The 16,512-nt window shown below is 42.5% G+C and overlaps 1 protein-coding gene and 1 long non-coding RNA gene across 14 annotated transcripts in view; one reads left to right on the top strand and one right to left on the bottom strand.

Annotated features, from left to right (window-relative positions):
- Positions 1-16,512, top strand: part of TOP6BL (TOP6B like initiator of meiotic double strand breaks) — a 111,191-nt gene that overhangs the window by 78,577 nt on the left and 16,102 nt on the right. For all 13 annotated transcript variants that reach the window (XM_078341517.1, XM_078341521.1, XM_078341516.1 and 10 more), the window contains 5 exons: positions 1,641-1,792; positions 4,598-4,744; positions 9,618-9,739; positions 10,534-10,644; positions 15,681-15,779. In XM_078341517.1, the coding sequence (XP_078197643.1) occupies positions 1,641-1,792; positions 4,598-4,744; positions 9,618-9,739; positions 10,534-10,644; positions 15,681-15,779 (631 nt within the window). The remainder of the gene's footprint in view (positions 1-1,640; positions 1,793-4,597; positions 4,745-9,617; positions 9,740-10,533; positions 10,645-15,680; positions 15,780-16,512) is intronic.
- Positions 506-16,512, bottom strand: part of LOC128929010 (uncharacterized) — a 32,033-nt gene continuing 16,026 nt past the window's right edge. The window contains exons 2-4 of the long non-coding RNA XR_013523520.1: positions 12,805-12,926; positions 9,637-9,774; positions 506-4,739 (exon numbers count right to left, since the gene is read on the bottom strand). This is a non-coding gene — a long non-coding RNA (uncharacterized LOC128929010). The remainder of the gene's footprint in view (positions 4,740-9,636; positions 9,775-12,804; positions 12,927-16,512) is intronic.

The following is a 16,512-nucleotide window of genomic DNA, read 5'->3' on the forward strand; positions in this document are numbered from 1 at the left end:
CAGTTAAAACTGATTAACAAGGAGATAAAATGGAATTATAAAATTTCCTGGCAGGTATGGTGGCTTTCACCTGTAGTCCCAGCTACCCTGGAGGCTGATACAGAGAGAGGATTGCTTGAGCCCAGGAATTTGAGGCTGCAGTGAGCTATGATCACATCACTGCACTCCAGTCTGAGCAACAGAGTGAGACCCTGTATCTTTTTAAAAAAGGTGGTAGGTTGGCTGGGCGTAGTGGCTCATGCCTGTAATCCCAGCACTTTGGGAAGCCAAGGCAGGCAGATCACCTGAGGTTGGGAATTTGAGACTAGCCTGACCAACATGGAGAAACCCTGTCTCTACTAAAAATACAAACTTAGCCAGGTGTGGTGTCACATGCCTGTAATCCCAGCTACTCAGGAGGCTGAGGCAGGAGAATCACTTGAACCTGGGAGGCGGAGGTTGTGGTGAGCCAAAATCGCACCATTGCACTCTAGCCTGGGCAACAAGAGCAAAACGCTGTCTCAAAAAAAAAAAAAAAGGGGTGGGGGGCAGGGGTAGAGAGAGAAAACACTTTTTAAAACGTAAAAAACAATTTCTAATTCAAAAATAGAAAAGAGGAAAAAGGAAACAAACAATACAAGCAATACATGGAAAAGAGATAAGATGATGGATTCAAACCCAACTATAGCTATATTCATATTACATGTAAATGATTTAAACAACTGCATATAAGACAACCGCACATCTTGGCTCTTCAAACACTCCCCTCTTATTCTGAGTTTGCATCTTAAAAATCTTCTTACCCTAAACAGTGAGTGAGCCTTAGTTCATGTGTTAATGCCTTCTGAGATTTGTGAGGGAGACTTCATTTATGGGTATAAAGCCCCCTTTTTTCTGTGATGACTTTTCATAATGCCCCAGTGCCCACTGGGTAAGAATTTTAATCTTCATTCACACATAATACCATGTCTTTATCCCATAAGAAAGAGGATGAAAACAAAGAAAGATAAAGGGAAGTCCACATTCTGGTCTCTTCGGCCTTGGTTCAGGAGACAAGAAAGGTTAAGCAGTGGTTCTTAATGGGGTAATTTTGAATGGGAAGTTCAGAGATAGAAACCATTTCAGGGGCCTGCCTGCCTTTGTTTAAGAGAATAGGTTTGGAGACAGGTTTCCTTCTCAATCTGAGTATACTCAAATACTTCCTAGAAAATATTCTCTTGTATTTACTTCTAGCATGTATCACATTGTATTACAGTTTGCTGGCTTTCATGTCTGTCTCCCGTACTGTAAATATGATAAACTTGAGGATAGGTATTACCCGGATATTCATCTTGGTACCCCCAGAACTTAGAACTTAAAACAATGTTAACCTGTGTTGCCACTCAAATCTATGATCATGTAAACCAGATGAATAAATAAACTGTCCCAATGTTATATCTGTAGCTCACACTTATTAAACCCAGAATAAATTTCCAGGGATCCTAGTGGATCTGTCTCTGGTGCCTCATATCTGTCTTCAGTGTGGAAAAGGCGTAATATGTAACTGCATAGAGAACATTTATTTATGGGAGTGTAAACCAGGTCAGTGTTCTGTTTGTTTTACACAAGTGAATACATAGTCACAAGATACTAAAATTTGGCAGTTTTCTTTAGCAACTATACATATTTCTATATGGACCTTTGGGTCTGCCTCTGATATTGTCAACTTGGGAGCAGCCAGTGACTACTTTCTTCAAAGATACATCTTCTTTAATTGACTGGAAAAAATACCATTTGTGTATGGTACCCAATTTGGATCTCAATTTGGATAGAGGTATATCCTCCCTCTCTCTGCACAGGAATGAAGAAAATTGAAGAATATTAGAGAAATGAAAGGAAATATGAATAGAAAGCATATATAATTTTTTATTTTATTTTTTGAGATGGAGTCTCACTTTCTCGCCAGGCTGGAGTGCAGTGGCACGATCTCGGCTCACTGCAACCTCCGACTCCCTGGTTCGAGCAATTCTCCTGTCAGCCTCCCGAGTAGCTGGGATTATAGGCATGCACCACCATGCCCAGCTAATTTTTGTATTTTTAGTAGAGATGGGGTTTCACCTAATTTAGCCAGGATAGTTTCGGTCTCCTGACCTCGTGATCCCCCCACCTCAGCCTCCCAAAGTGCTGGGATTACAGGCATGAGCCAGCATGCCTGGTGAAAGTATATATAAAAATATGATCCAGAGAGGCCGGGCGCAGTGGCTCATGCCTGTAATCTTAGCACTTTGGGAGGCCGAGGCAGGCAGATCATGAGGTCAGGAGATCAAAACTATCCTGGCTAACACAGTGAAACCCTGTCTCTACTAAAAATACAAAAATTAGCTGGGTGTGGTGGTGCATGCCTATAATCCCAGCTACTCGGGAGGCTGAGACAGGAGAATTGCTTGAACCCAGGAGGCAGAGATTGCAGTGAGCTGAGATGGTGCCACTGCACTCCAGCCTGGGCAACAGAGTGAGACTCCATCTGAAAAAAATAAAATTAAAAAAAAAAATGACCCAGAGATCTGATGGCCTAGTTTGGGGTTTGGGGGTCAGGGTCTGGCCAAGTGTGAGAGACCACTTGAAGTGAGGCAAACAGGTGTCAAATCAGGCAAAGCTCTTTCAGAGCTTGTTCTGGCATTGCATGTTTTTGTTGTTATGGTTGTTGTTGTTTTATGGAGTCTTGCTCTGTTGCCTAGGCTTTAGTGCAGTGGTGCAATCTCAGCTGGCTGCAACCTCCTCCTCCTGGTTTCAAGTGATCTTCCAATCTCAGCCTTCCTAGTAGCTGGGATTACAGGTGCCCGCCACCATGCCTGGCTAATTGTTTTTTTTTTGTTTTGTATTTTTAGTAGAGCCGGATTTCTCCATGTTAGGGCCAGGCTGGTCTTGAACTTCTGACCTCAAATGGTTCACCCGCCTTGGCCTCCCAAAGTGCTGGGATTATAGGTGTGAGCCACCACGCCCAGCCTGGCATTGCATGTTGATACTGGTTCTCCTCTTACTTCCTCTGCTGCCTCCTCTATTCCTGGTCTTTCTGTTAGATACTTGTTCAGAGGACTTCTAATGTACCTAATCTGTCAACTCTGGGCCTTTACAAAGGTGAGTAAGGGAGCAATGACACCTCTGAACTACTGTGGAAGAGAAATGCTTCATAATGAACTGAGAAAATCCATATAAAATTCCTTAGAAACAAAACACATACAAATGCAAGACATAATAGTATTAGGCCTAGGAAGCTGCTGTAATATTCATGTAAGCTGTAACCACACCATCTTTGGGTGAATCATGCTAAAAGTTGGGAGGTTAATAACTGAGCTAATAAATAAAATTGGGAAATTGGAACATGCAACCATGGGTTATATCTAGGAGGGCTGCAGTTTTGAGATTGACTGTTCTAACTAGAATCCTTTGAAATTTAGAAGGTAGTCTGGTCGTTTGGCTCCTGAGGAAGATGATCAGTAGGGAAGAGGTACTCTGCGGCTGTGACCAGTATGAGAAGATTGAAGCCTGCTGGGATAGGGCAGTATCGTAGAATAATAGACTCTTCACCTATGAAGGAAGGAAGCCTTGGGATAAGAGTCTTTGTTTTTGAGTGGGTAGTTATTCCAGAAGAGGGTGTCCTTAGACAGGGTCTTTGGAAATGAGTTTTGTGGGAAAAGAATATTTGGTCTTAACAGACAGAATGTCATGCCATCAGGATTTCTAATAGAGACATGACTAGTGAGTTTCTAGGGATCTCTATATCTCTTTTTCTCATTCATTTTTGTTTTCAGGCTTTGCTGATTTAGTTTTTTGCCAATTCATGGTGCCTGAACTTTCTCAGTTAACTTTGGAAATGAATAATGTAGAAAATGTCCCCTCATCTCCCTCCCTGATTACTCTAAAGGACAGAACCAGGATCCACATGGAGGTACTTCTCTATATGGATCTGAAATATAGGACTATCCTGATTTTATTCTGAAGGATCTTAGTGCTAGAAAGTGACCATGGACATTGGATTACTTGTGGATACAAATATATAGTATTGGGGATAAGAGCACAGATTTTGGAGTCAGTCTAGCAAAATCTAGAACTCACTTCCACCACTTACTAGCACCTTACCCATTGGGCAAGGTATTTAACTTATCTGTGCCTCTTATCTGTAAAAGGACAAACAAGTAGGTCCTATCTGATAATGTTATTGTGAAGTCGAAATGTTGAAATAGTACAAAAGCATTTGATGTAGTACCTGGCCTGTAACACACGTTAGCTGTTATCATTACACTCAGGTGAATCTAACCTCTTACCAGCCATACCTGCCTTAGAAAGTTGTACAAGGAATCAATTAATTTATTGTATAGTGCTTCTCAGTAAATGTAAAGGAGTGCTGTTTGGTTTGCATTTTACATACCTAGTTACTATTTTAATGTTCTTCCTGGGCGTCATTATGATTTGCTTCCATCATGTGGATAGAGAAACAGGTTCAGGAGGGGAAATGAGTGTTTGAATTTAGATCTTCTATTCTCAGATCCTTCTTTGTTCAGAATACAGGTTCTGTAGTCACTTGGCATTTTGAGGGCTTTACTTATCTTAGAAATTCATGTATTATCTTGTCCTCTAGATTTGGTGCTTCCAGATGTGAGTTATCAGGTGGAATCCAGAGAGGGGGATCAGTCTCAGAATATGGATCTTCAAGGACAAACTCTGCTGCTTTTTCTCTTTGTGGATTTCCACAGTGCATTTCCAGTTCAGCAAATGGAAATCTGGGGTAAGTATAAGAATGGGGTTGCCAGCTTGAGTGCCAAATGCTAAGAGAAAGAGAAGATTTGTATAATGCATATATCTAAATTAGATATATTTCTATAGAATAAAGTTCAGTGAAAAACCTTGCTTAATAAGTTAAATAAATATATCCTGTAGAAAAGATTCATATATTGATACATCACTTAAATGATGACATTTCTAGGTCTGGTTGGTCAGAAATCAGCAGACACTGATATTGCTCCCTAGGGATCCGTGGTTCTCAACATTAGTCACATACTCTATTACCTGGAGAGCATCTAAATGCTCACTCTGCAGAGATTCTCATTTCCAGTTGGACTGAGGTGGGGCTCAGGTCTCAGTATGTTTTAAATTTTTTTTTATTTTTAGAGTCGCTGTCATCCAGGCTGGAGTGCAGTTGCATGAGTCTAGCTCACTGCAACATCAAACTCCTGGGCTCAAGTGGTCCTCCTGCTTTAGCCTCCCCAGTAGCTGGACCTACAGATGCATGCCACTACACCTGGATAACTTTTTCAATAATTTTTTGTGGAGATGGAGGTCTTGCTTTGTTGCCCAGGCTGGTCTTGAACTCCTGACTTCAAGTGATCTTCCTGCCTCGGTGTCCCAAAGTGCTTGTCCATATGTTTTTAAAGCTTCTCAGGCCAGGCGCGGTGGCTCACGCCTGTAATCTCAGCACTTTGGAAGTCCAAAGTGGGTGGATCATTTGCAGCCAGAGGTCCAAGACTAGCCTGGCTAACATGGTGAAACCCTGTTTCTATTAAAAATACAAAAATTAGCCAGTGTGGTGGTGGCTGCTTGTAATCCCAGCTATTCGGGAGGCTGAGGCAGGAGTGTCACTCAAACCCAGGAGGCAGAGGTTGCCGTGAGCTGAGATCACACCACTGCACTCCAGCCTGGGCAAGACATTGATACTCTGTCTCAAAAAATAAAATAAAATAAAATAATAAAATTGCTTCTCAGGTGATTCTGATGTACAGCCAGCCTTGGGAACTTTTCATCATCTTACTGCCTTTCTAGGTGGATTTAAAAAAATGCACACCTATTCGTATTCAGGTATGCAATGAGGAACCTTTGGTGTTTATTTATTAGATGGGTGATAACTTGTTATCACTCAGAAAGGTTCTCTATGATAAAGATAAAGTAGTGGTTTCATTTTCTGGTCCATGAAACATGCATCAGAATCACCCGGATCATCATCATCATCATCATCATCATCATTATTATGGTAGAAACAAGGTCTTTCTGTGTTGCCCAGGCTGAACTCCTGGGCTCAAGAAATGCTCCCATGTCAGCCTCCCAAAGTGCTGGGATTCCAGGCATGAGCCACTGTGTCTGGTCTCAAGTGATGCTTAAATAGTGAAATTTGAAAATCACTGAGCATGAGCAGCACTTGGCTTCTGCATTTTAATCCATTAAACCCTGGGACATAAATTTAAGTATTTCTCAACCCCCTCCTAATCTTTGAGGAAAGTTACAAGGAGAAGTGGAGATTATACAAGTTTGGGAAAAGGTTCATAAGCCTCCCTTTTAGTGCTTCTGATATGTCTCTGTGTTCTCCTTTCTCTATGGCCCAGTTTGTTTTTGTGGGACTCTATGCTCCAGGCACTCCAGTGCTATTTGGTGTGGCTCTGCTCCCACCTGAGTCATAAGAAAAAAGAGACTGCTTACAACCCCAGACCAAAAGAGATCATGTCGACTGGTGTCAACTATTTATTGAACAAACCATTGTCGGCTGTGGTATTCTTCCTGCTACCTTCCTTCTGAGCCTCTCAGAAGTTAAGATAAGGCTATCTTTTCCTTGCCTCTTCCCAACACATCCTGTATATACTATAGGAGAGAAGCACTGTTTCCTTGGGCTCTGGCTTGCAGCTCTTTATTTAAGTAGCTAGTGGTCTTTAATGCACCAGTGTTCTGGTAACTAAGGCCAGGGGAATGGGAAATAGAAGATGCCCAAACTAATGTGAGGATTCCTAGGGCTGTTCCCTATAGCCTATGCTCACATAGACAGAGGCTGGTAAGAGCAGCAGCTTATTATTGTGGAAAAGATAACAGGGTGAAATCAAGAGACCTGGGTTAAATTTTAGCACTGATACCAACTTCTTCAATTATTTTTGGGAAGCATGTCATGTAAATCTGAGCTTCCCTTTTCGTATCTTTAACATGAGATTGTTAGGCTAGGCCCCATCAAAGACCCTTCCAGGTCTAAAACCCTCTTAAGACTTAAGATCTGCTACCTTCTGATGTTTTTTTTTTTTAAGGTCTGCCAGAGGTAATCCTTGGATAATGCAAGCCTGATACCATGTTCTGAGCCCTACTGAACATTCCTTAGAACTCAGAGTCCTCAGAAACACATTGTTATCATTCTTGATACACCGTGATAATTTGTATACTTCTGTTTAGCTTGACTCTGGAGGCCTGCAGTATCTCAGTCATTGTACTCAGTATTGGATTTAAAAGAAGTTCATCAATGTAGTAGTAAACACAGCGTCTTACATCTTACACATCTGGTAGTTTAGGGTTAGCCTCTGAAGATGATGCACAGTGAGGGGAGAGGAGGTAGATATAGATGTAGTGATAATTTTACCTTTTCTTCCCCTTTTCTTTCTCATATCCTTAAAAGCTTTCTCTAGAGCCTCTTTTATTGTTCAAAATTAGTGTGTCTTTAAGAAAAATCCATGTGTCTTTAAGAAAATAACTTAATTGGCCATATGCCCACCTGCCTTGTCATGGTAACTTTTTTGTGATTAACTCATTTTTTTTTTCTTGTGACTAACTCATTATTTTCCACAATGTCAAAAGAATTTGGTGGTCAAAAGTTTTAGGAATAAACTTTGGCTTTTCAATTAAATGTCTGCTTTCAAAAGGGATCTGATTTCTTGAAGCTATTCTTAGAACCAAACTGGAAAATAGCAATCTAGATGATATATTTACATAGCAATAGCAATAGCAATATTTTCCTGTTGAATATTGCAGTGTACATTTCAAAACACTTCATGGGCCAGGCACCATGATTTGGCACCTGTAATCCCAGTACTTTGAGGGTCCAAGGCAGAAGGACTGACTGAGCCATTCAAGACTGCTTGGGCAACATAGCGAGACCTCATCTCTACATATAATTTAAAAATTTAGCCAGGTGCAGTGGCTCATACCTGTAATCTCAGCACTTTGGGAGACTGAAGCAAGAGGATCACCTGAGATCAGGAGTTTGAGACCAGCCTGGTCAACATGGTAAAACCCTGTCTCTACTAAAAATAAAAAATTAGCTGGGCATGGTGGCAGGCACCTATAATTCCAGCTACTTGGGAAGCTGAGCCAGGAGAATCATTTGAACCCAGGAGACAGAGGTTGCAGTGAGCTGAGATCTCACCATTGAACTCCAACTTGGGCAACAAGAGCGAAACTCCATCTCAAAAAAAAAAAAAAAAAAAAAAAAAGCCAGGCATGGTGGTGGTGGTGCACACCTGTGGTCCCAGGTATTCAGGAGGCTGAGGTGGGAGGATCACTTGAGTCCTGGCTGTTGAGGCTGCAGTAAGCCAAGATTGTGTCACTGCCCTCCAGGCTGGACAACAAAAAAGCCCACAAAACACTTCATGTACATTATTTTGGCAGTTTATCTATACAACGTAACTGTGTGAACAGGTGGTATAAAGCCATTTTCTATACTGAAGAAAAGACTTCATCACCACTAGTTGGTGGCAGAGTTGACCCTAGAATCTATGTTCTTCTTGACTCTAGCTCCAGAATCCTTTTGAGCTTACCACATATTACCTTCCCTACCAGGAAAGCATCATGGTGTGTTGTGGTAGAAAATGTTCTTCTGACTTGCATTTTTAATACAGTCCTGGAAAAAGCCAGCCAGTTTTAGGCTGCTTCGCCATAGAATTCCGAACACTGAAAACAGAATAACCAAGGAGGATTTTCTCCAGGTGACCTGTAAAGTAAATTTGGCTTCCTGTGTCTGATGCATCAGGGTCATTAAATGGTGGCCTATTGTTTGATGGCATAATTTTTTGCCTATGGCTCTTTTTACCTTTTTTGAATGAGGCTGAGCAGTGGTGCCTGTGGTTACTTTAACAGAGATAATCCCCCATTTCAAAAGACCTCATACGAACAGTTCTGTGTCATTTTTGTGAATTTTAACCTTTTCTTTACCACAGCACATCTGAAAGCACAACAGTGACGCTCACATAGGCATGGAGGAGGGTTGGACACACACTATAGGATGTTTGCTTCTCCCTTTCTCCTCCCTTCTGGGAGTCACTAGGATTCTTGTTTATAGTACATGGTATATATTTCTGCTATGAATTAAACAGGATCCCTCATTTGTTTCCTTAAAAAATAATGTCATTCTTCACCTTAATTTTTCTGAGCTTTCTTTTATTTATAAGTGGGAACTGGGTAGGTTTGTCTGTTGGGAGATTTAGTCTAAAAAAAGATATTTATTTGTAGATATGTAGGGTGTCTTCTTCCAAGAGGCATCTTTCTCACTCCCAGTCCTGACTCAGAACACATGAACAGTAATCTTGAGGTAGTTATCCTTGCTGATGGTTAATCCTCAAATAATGCAAGCCTGATACCACGTTCTGAGCCTTACTGAACATTCCTTAAGAATTCACATTCCTCAGAAATACAGTGCTACCATTCTTGAACTACTGTGATAATTTGTTTCGCTTGACTCTGAGGGCCTGCAGTATCTCAGTCGTTGTACTCAGTGTTGGAGTTAAAAGAAACTCATCAATGTATTAGTAAACAAGTGTCTTAAATCTTACACATCTGGTAATTTAAGACTAGCCTTTGAAGAAGATGCACAGTAAGGGGAAGTAGATATTGTGATAATTTTACCTTCTCCCTCCCCTTAGGAGTCTATACTTTACTCACAACTCATCTCACTGCCATCCTTGTGGAGAGCCACAGTGTAGTGCAAGATTCTATCCAGTTTATCGTGGACCAGGTCTTGGAGCAACATCACCAGGCTGCCAAGGTAATAAGGAATTCACAGCCTCCTTTCTCTATTCTCTAAGGAAAAGACAGCAAGCATATAATAGCAGGCAGGGCCCAGGAGCCCTTGCTCCCGTAATGCCCCTTCCTCTCCTCTTCTGTCACCAGGGTGATCTTATAAACGCTGCATCTAGCCTACAACTCAAACTTTAGCTTAGATGAATCACTGTAACCAGCTTGCTTAGTCTTACCTCCTAGTAGGTGTGTTTGGGTAAATAGGGAAATAGAGAATAGGTAAAAATGGCTGATAGCACACCTCTTCCTTGTCTATATAAACTCTTCCCCTTCTCACCCCACAGACTTCTGGAGCTGCTGCTTCACTGTGTCTTACATTCTTTCCCCATTTTCCTAATTGTCTACAACACCACTTTCTCTCCTTACTTGATTTTCTGAATCCATCCATCCTGCATACTTTTGGTAACACATTTCTTTCCTCATATGGCCCCCTTTTCAGGTAAAAAACAACCACACTAAGAGAACAGAACTAAAAGGTTTTTTTTTCTTCAAATAGTGTGTTTTCTTGACCAGTGTTCTTATTGCTTGTCTTCTCTAAATGTGTCTGTGCCAATAAGTCATCTCTGTGAAATGAGAGAACATTTAAAATTTTTATTTTAATCCCTTAGTGTTATGATATAAAAATATGTGAAGGGCTCAGTAACTTTTATTGCTGGAGAGGAAGAATTGTTGAAATCCTGCTCTGATAGAAATGTGTGGCCCCTCTGGGATTCTCTAAACCAAATGCTGGAATTCATGGTCTTCCCCTTACTTGTTTCCCAGGCTCAGCAGAAACTACAGGCCCCACTCTCAGTCGCTGTGAACTCCATCATGAGTATTCTGACTGGAAGCACTAGGAGCAGCTTCCGAAAGATGTGTCTCCAGACGCTTCAAGTTAGTAGACTGGGATTAGAGATGCCTGAAAGTGCCCGGGTTTTGGCTGGGTACGGTGGCTCATGCCTGTAATCACAGCACTTTCAGAGGCCAAGGTGGGAGGATCGCTTGAGCCCAGGAGTTTGACACCAGCCTGGGCAACACAGAGAGACCCTGTCTCTACAAATAATTAAAAAATCAGGAGCCAGGTGGTGACTCATGCCATAATCCCAGCATTTTGGGAGGCTGAGGTCAGGGGTTCTAGACCAGCCTGACCAACATGGAGAAACCACATCTCTACTAAAAATACAAAATTAGCTGGGTGTCGTGGCACATGCCTGTAATCCCAGCTACGCAGGAGGCTGAGGCAGGAGAATTGTTTGACCCAGGAAGATGGAGGTTGTGGTGAGCCAAGATCACACCATTGCACTCCAGACTGGGCAACAAGAGCAAAACTTCATCTTTAAAAAAAAAAAAAAAATCAGCCAGGTACACACACCTGTGATCCCAGTTCCTCAGGAGGCTGAGGTAGGAGGATCACCTGAACCTGGGATGTTGTGCCTGAGCCATGATCACATTAGTGTACTCCAGCCTGGGCAACAGAGTGAGACCTGTCTTTAAAAAAAAAAAAAAAAAATAGTCTGGGCGCAGTGGCTCAAGCCTGTAATCTCAGCACTTTGGGAGGCCGAGGCAGGTGGATCACAGGGTCAGGAGGTCAAGACCATCACCAACATGGTGAAACCCCGTCTCTACTAAAAATACAAAAAAAAGGCCGGGCGTGGTGGCTCACACCTGTAATCCCAGCACTTTGGGAGGCCAAAGCAGATGGATCATGAGGTCGAGAGATTGAGACCATTCTGGTCAACATGGTGAAACCCCGTCTCTACTAAAAATACAAAAAAATTAGCTGGGCATGGTGGCACGTGCCTATAATCCCAGCTACTCAGGAGGCTGAGGCAGGAGAATTGCCTGAACCAAGGAGGCGGAAGTTGCGGTGAGCTGAGATTGCCATTGCACTCCAGCCTAGGTAACAAGAGCGAAACTGTCTCAAAAAAAAAAAAAAAAAAAAAAAAAAGTAGCTGGGTGTGGTGGCACGTGCCTGTAATCCCAGCTACTCAGGAGGCTGAGGCATGAGAATCTCTTGAACCCAGGAGGCTGAGGTTGCAGTGAGCCAAGATTGTGCCACTGTAGTCCAGCCTGGGTGACAGAATGAGATTCCGTCTGAAAAAAAAAAGGCTGCGGGCAGTGGCTCATGACTGTAATCCCAGCACTTTGGGAGGTCAGGAGTTTGAGACTAGCCTGGCCAACATAGTAAAACCCTGTCTCTACTAAAAATACAAAAATCAGTTGGGTGTGGTGGCAGGTGCCTATAATATTAGCTCCTTGGGAGGCTGAGGCAGGAGAAATGCTGGAACCTGGGAGGCAGAGGTTGCAGTGAGCCTAGATCATGCCATTGCACTTCAGTTCAGGCGACAACAGTGAAACTCTGTCTCGAAAAAAAAAAAAAAGGTACCAGGGTTTTAATGACATCCTACTGCTTATCTTTTTAATATGTACAGTATTTTTAGAGACAGTGTAGACACTGTGATGCTACATAGTACCAGGCCTAAATTTTAAGAAATAGTCATTGAATAGTAGTATGTTTACCATTTTACAAATAAGAAAACAAGTTATTTATTTCTGCTTTCTTTTTTTTTTTTGAGACGAAGTTTTGCTCTTGTTGCCCAGACTGGAGTGCAATGAATTTCAGCTCATTGCAACCTCTGCCTCCCGGGTGTAAGTGATTAGTGATTCTCCTGCCTCAGCCTCCCATGTAGCTGGGATTACAGGCATGTGCCACCACACCCAGCTAATATTTTGTATTTTTAGTAGAGACGGTATTTCTGCATGTTGGTCAGGCTGGTCTTGAACTCCTGACCTCAGGTGATCTGCCCACCTCCCAGAATGCTGGGATTATAGGTGTAAGCCAACGTGCCCAGCTGATTTCTGCTTTCTTTAGGTCACACAGTTAGTTAAGAACAGAGCTAGGGCTGGGTGCGGTGGTTCATGCCTGTAATCCCAGCACTTTGGGAGGCTGAAGCAGATGGATTGCTTGAGGTCAGTTCATGACCAGCCTAACCAACATAGTGAAACCCCATCTCTACTAAAAACACTAAATTAGCTGGGCATGGTAACGCGCACCTGCAGTCCCAGCTACTCGGACGGCTGAGGCAGGAGAATCGCTGATAACTGGGAGGTGGAGGTTGTAGTGAGCCAGCATCGAGCCACTGCACTCCAGCTTGGGTGACAAAGTGTGACTCCGCCTTGGGAAAAACAAAAAACAAAAAACAGAGCTAGGACTAGATCAGTGACTCCTAATTCCTTGTTGAAGAATGCTGACAGAATACACTGGAGATAATTGAGCAACCTTAATTATTACATGTCTGTGGCATCAGAGGCTCAGGTTCAAATCCTGACTCATTTACATACTAGTTATGTTTAGGCCTGTAGTTCTGAGGCTTGTCTATAAATTGGAAAAAAATAATACCTCACAGAGTTATTGTGAAGGTGAGAGCTAAAGTGTGCTATGGTCTGTATGTTTATATGTCCCCAAAATTCGTATGTTGAATTCCTAACCCCTGAACTGATAAAATTAGGAGGTATGAGGCCTTTGAGAGGTGATTTGGGTCATTAGGCCCTCGTGAATGGGATTAATGCCTTTTCAAAAGAGGCCCTAGGTCAGGTGTGGTGGCTCATGCCTGTAATCCTGGCACTTTGTGAGGCTGAGGCAGATGGATCACCTGAGGTCAGGAGTTCGAGACCAGCCTGACCAACATGGTGAAACTCCATCTCTACTCAAAAAAAGACAAATTAGGCAGGCGAGGTGGCAGGCGCCTGTAATCTCAGCTCCTTGGGAGGCTGAGGCAGGAGAATCACTTAAACCTGGGAGGCACAGGTTGCGGCGAGCTGAGATCATGCCATTGCACTCCAGCCTGGGCAACAAGAATGAAATTCCATCTCCAAAGGAAAAAAAAGGCCCCAGGGAAAACCTCACCCTTTCTGCCATGTGAGGACACAGAGAGGAAGTGGGCAGCCTTTAGCCCAGAAGAGGGCCCTCACCAGAACTTTACCATGCTGGCACTTTAATTTCAGATTTCCAGCCTCCAGGACTGTGAGAAATAAGTTTCTATTGTTTATAAGCCACCCAGAGTAATTTGGTATAGCAGCCCAAATGGACTAAGACAATGTCAAAGTGCAGAGCATGTGGTAGATCCTCAATAAATGTTAGTTTTTCCCCTTCCTTTAGGAATGTGTGCTGACCAATTGATGTTATCAGTGGGCAACATATCACTCCATATTTGTTGCTTCTTATGTTGTTTTTGGTATAGTTTCTTGAAAAGCTAGTATAACACAAAAAATATTTTAAAATAACAAAATTTATCACTATAATTTTTAATTTTTGCTTACTATCTCATATTTACATGTAACCAAAGCATTCTATTTTTATATATAATTTGACATTTTCCCCATTTCAACAGTCTTAGACTTTTTAGTTAACTAATATCCCACCGTATTGTTTAAATCCAATTTAATAATAAGCCATTCCTCTGTTAGACATTTGTTTACATTCTTGCTATATACTATTTCAGTTAATACTTTTATGTAATATCTTTTCTCTTTTGAATTATTTTCTAGAACAAATTTCTACAGAAGTTATGAGTCAAAGTGTATAACATGTTTATAAGCTAGTGCATTTTATCATAGCTTCAACTTTCTGGGTCATGTGGATAGCACAGGGTAGTGAGAAGAACACAAAGTTGGGAATTGTAAGGTATGCATTAAAGCCCTAACTTTGTACTAACTAGCTGTGAGTTCTTGGGTGGGTCATTTCTCCTTTTTTTTTTTTTTTTTTGAGACGGAGTTTCGCTCTTGTTACCCAGGCTGGAGTGCAATGGCGCAATCTCGGCTCACCGCAACCTTCGCCTCCTGGGTTCAGGCAATTCTTCTGCCTCAGCTTCCCGATTAGCTGGGGCTACAGGTGCGCACCACCATGCCCAGTTAATTTTTGTATTTTTAGTAGAGACGGTGTTTCACCTTGTTGACCAGGATGGTCTCGATCTGTTGACCTCGTGATCCACCCGCCTCAGCCTCCCAAAGTGCTGGGATTATAGGCGTGAGCCACCGCGCCCGGCTTCACTTCTCCTTTTTGAATTTCAGTTTTCTCATCCTTAAAACTAGTGTGTTGTATTAGGCAACTACTCTGGTCCCCTTTAATTCGAACATCCTACGATTCTATATTTAAAAATAGAAAGCTGTTGCCTATTTCCTGTGGGTGCAAATTTATTATTTGTTCCTCTCCTCCCTAAAAGACTCATCAGAAAAAAAGGTCTCATATCAGCTTCAGTTATGCAGTAGAACCTGTGCTGTCTTGGAAACTCTTCTTATAGAAAAGAAGTTTATATAACCCCTTCATGAACAGATGGATCTCTTGGATATTTTCTCCTATAGAGATGGGAGAAAAGGCTGGTGGCGGTGGCTCACACCTGTAATCCCAATACTTTGAGAGGCTGAGGTGGGTGGATCACCTGAGGTTCCGAGTTTGAGACCAGCCTGGCCAACAGAGTGAAACCCCGTCTCTACTAAAATACAAAAATTAGCTGGATGTGGTGGTATGCGCCTATAGTCCCAGCTACTCAGGAGGCTGAAACAGGAGATCACTTGAACCCAGGAGGCAGAGGCTGCAGTGAGCCAAGATTGCACCACTACACTCTAGCCTGGGTGATTGTCTCAAAAAAAAAAAAAAGGCGGGGGGGAGGGGAGAACAAAGGCCTTTTTTGAAGGATCTTGCTTAGGTGACAGAAGTGGGAAGACATATAGGAGCCACAACTACCTGTCATACCAAGTATCGCAGGCCTTTTTTTTTCCTCTCTTGCCTTTATGAAGACTAAGAAAACTCCTAACTTTAATGGCTTGCCCATTATCTGCCTCATGTCTCCCTGTATAAATTTTCTGTGAGAATGTCCCCCTTTGGTTTCCAGTATTGGAACTCAGCATGTTCTATTTCTGGCCCATTTTAGGCAGCTGACACCCAAGAGTTTGGGACCAAACTGCACAAACTATTTTGTGAGATCACTCAGCACCAATTTCTTCACCGCTGCTCATGTGAGGTGAAGCAGGTCAGTGTAAACAATCAGTACTTTGGTGGGAATTTTCCATTTTGATATATTGGAATCCCGAATTGGCGGGTGGTGGTGGGGGTAGATACAGATGTTTCAGATTGCATAATCTGAGGTTAGCCTTTCCGCAAGGAAGCCTGTGAAACAAAATCATCTGTCTTCTGTCTCTCAGGAATGACTATCCTATTTGTTGCCTGGTGTCCGATGTTTTGAAAGCCATTGTTTCATATGTTGTATCCAGGATTTTTGTTATTTCAGGCATGAGGGTATGAGGATAGATTCAGTCCCTGTTACTCCAACTTGTCCAGAAGACACTGTAGAATATTTTCTATTTTTTTTCTTCTTGAGATGGAGTCTCATTCTGTTGTCCAGGCTGGAGTGTAATGGCACGATCTCAGCTCACTGCAACCTCCACCTCCTGGGTTCAGTGATTCTCCTGCCTCAGCCTCCTGAGTAGCTGGGACTACAGGCACCAACCACCACACCCAGCTAATTTTTGTATTTTTAGTAGAGACGGGGTTTCACCATGTTGGCCATGATGGTCTCGATCTCCTGACCTCGTGATCCACCTGCCTCAGCCTCCCAAAGTGCTGGGATTACAGGTGTGAACCACCGTGCCCGGCCTACTGTAGGATATTTTCATCTTTAATCTCTCTTATTTATTCATCCTATATTTTTAGTTCCAGATAAGTCAGTCCTTCTGATAAGAGCCAACAGAGCCAGAAAAGTGGGC

Source organism: Callithrix jacchus, chromosome 10, assembly GCF_049354715.1.
Source record: "Callithrix jacchus isolate 240 chromosome 10, calJac240_pri, whole genome shotgun sequence".
In the NCBI taxonomy this organism is placed as follows: Eukaryota; Metazoa; Chordata; class Mammalia; order Primates; family Cebidae; genus Callithrix; species Callithrix jacchus.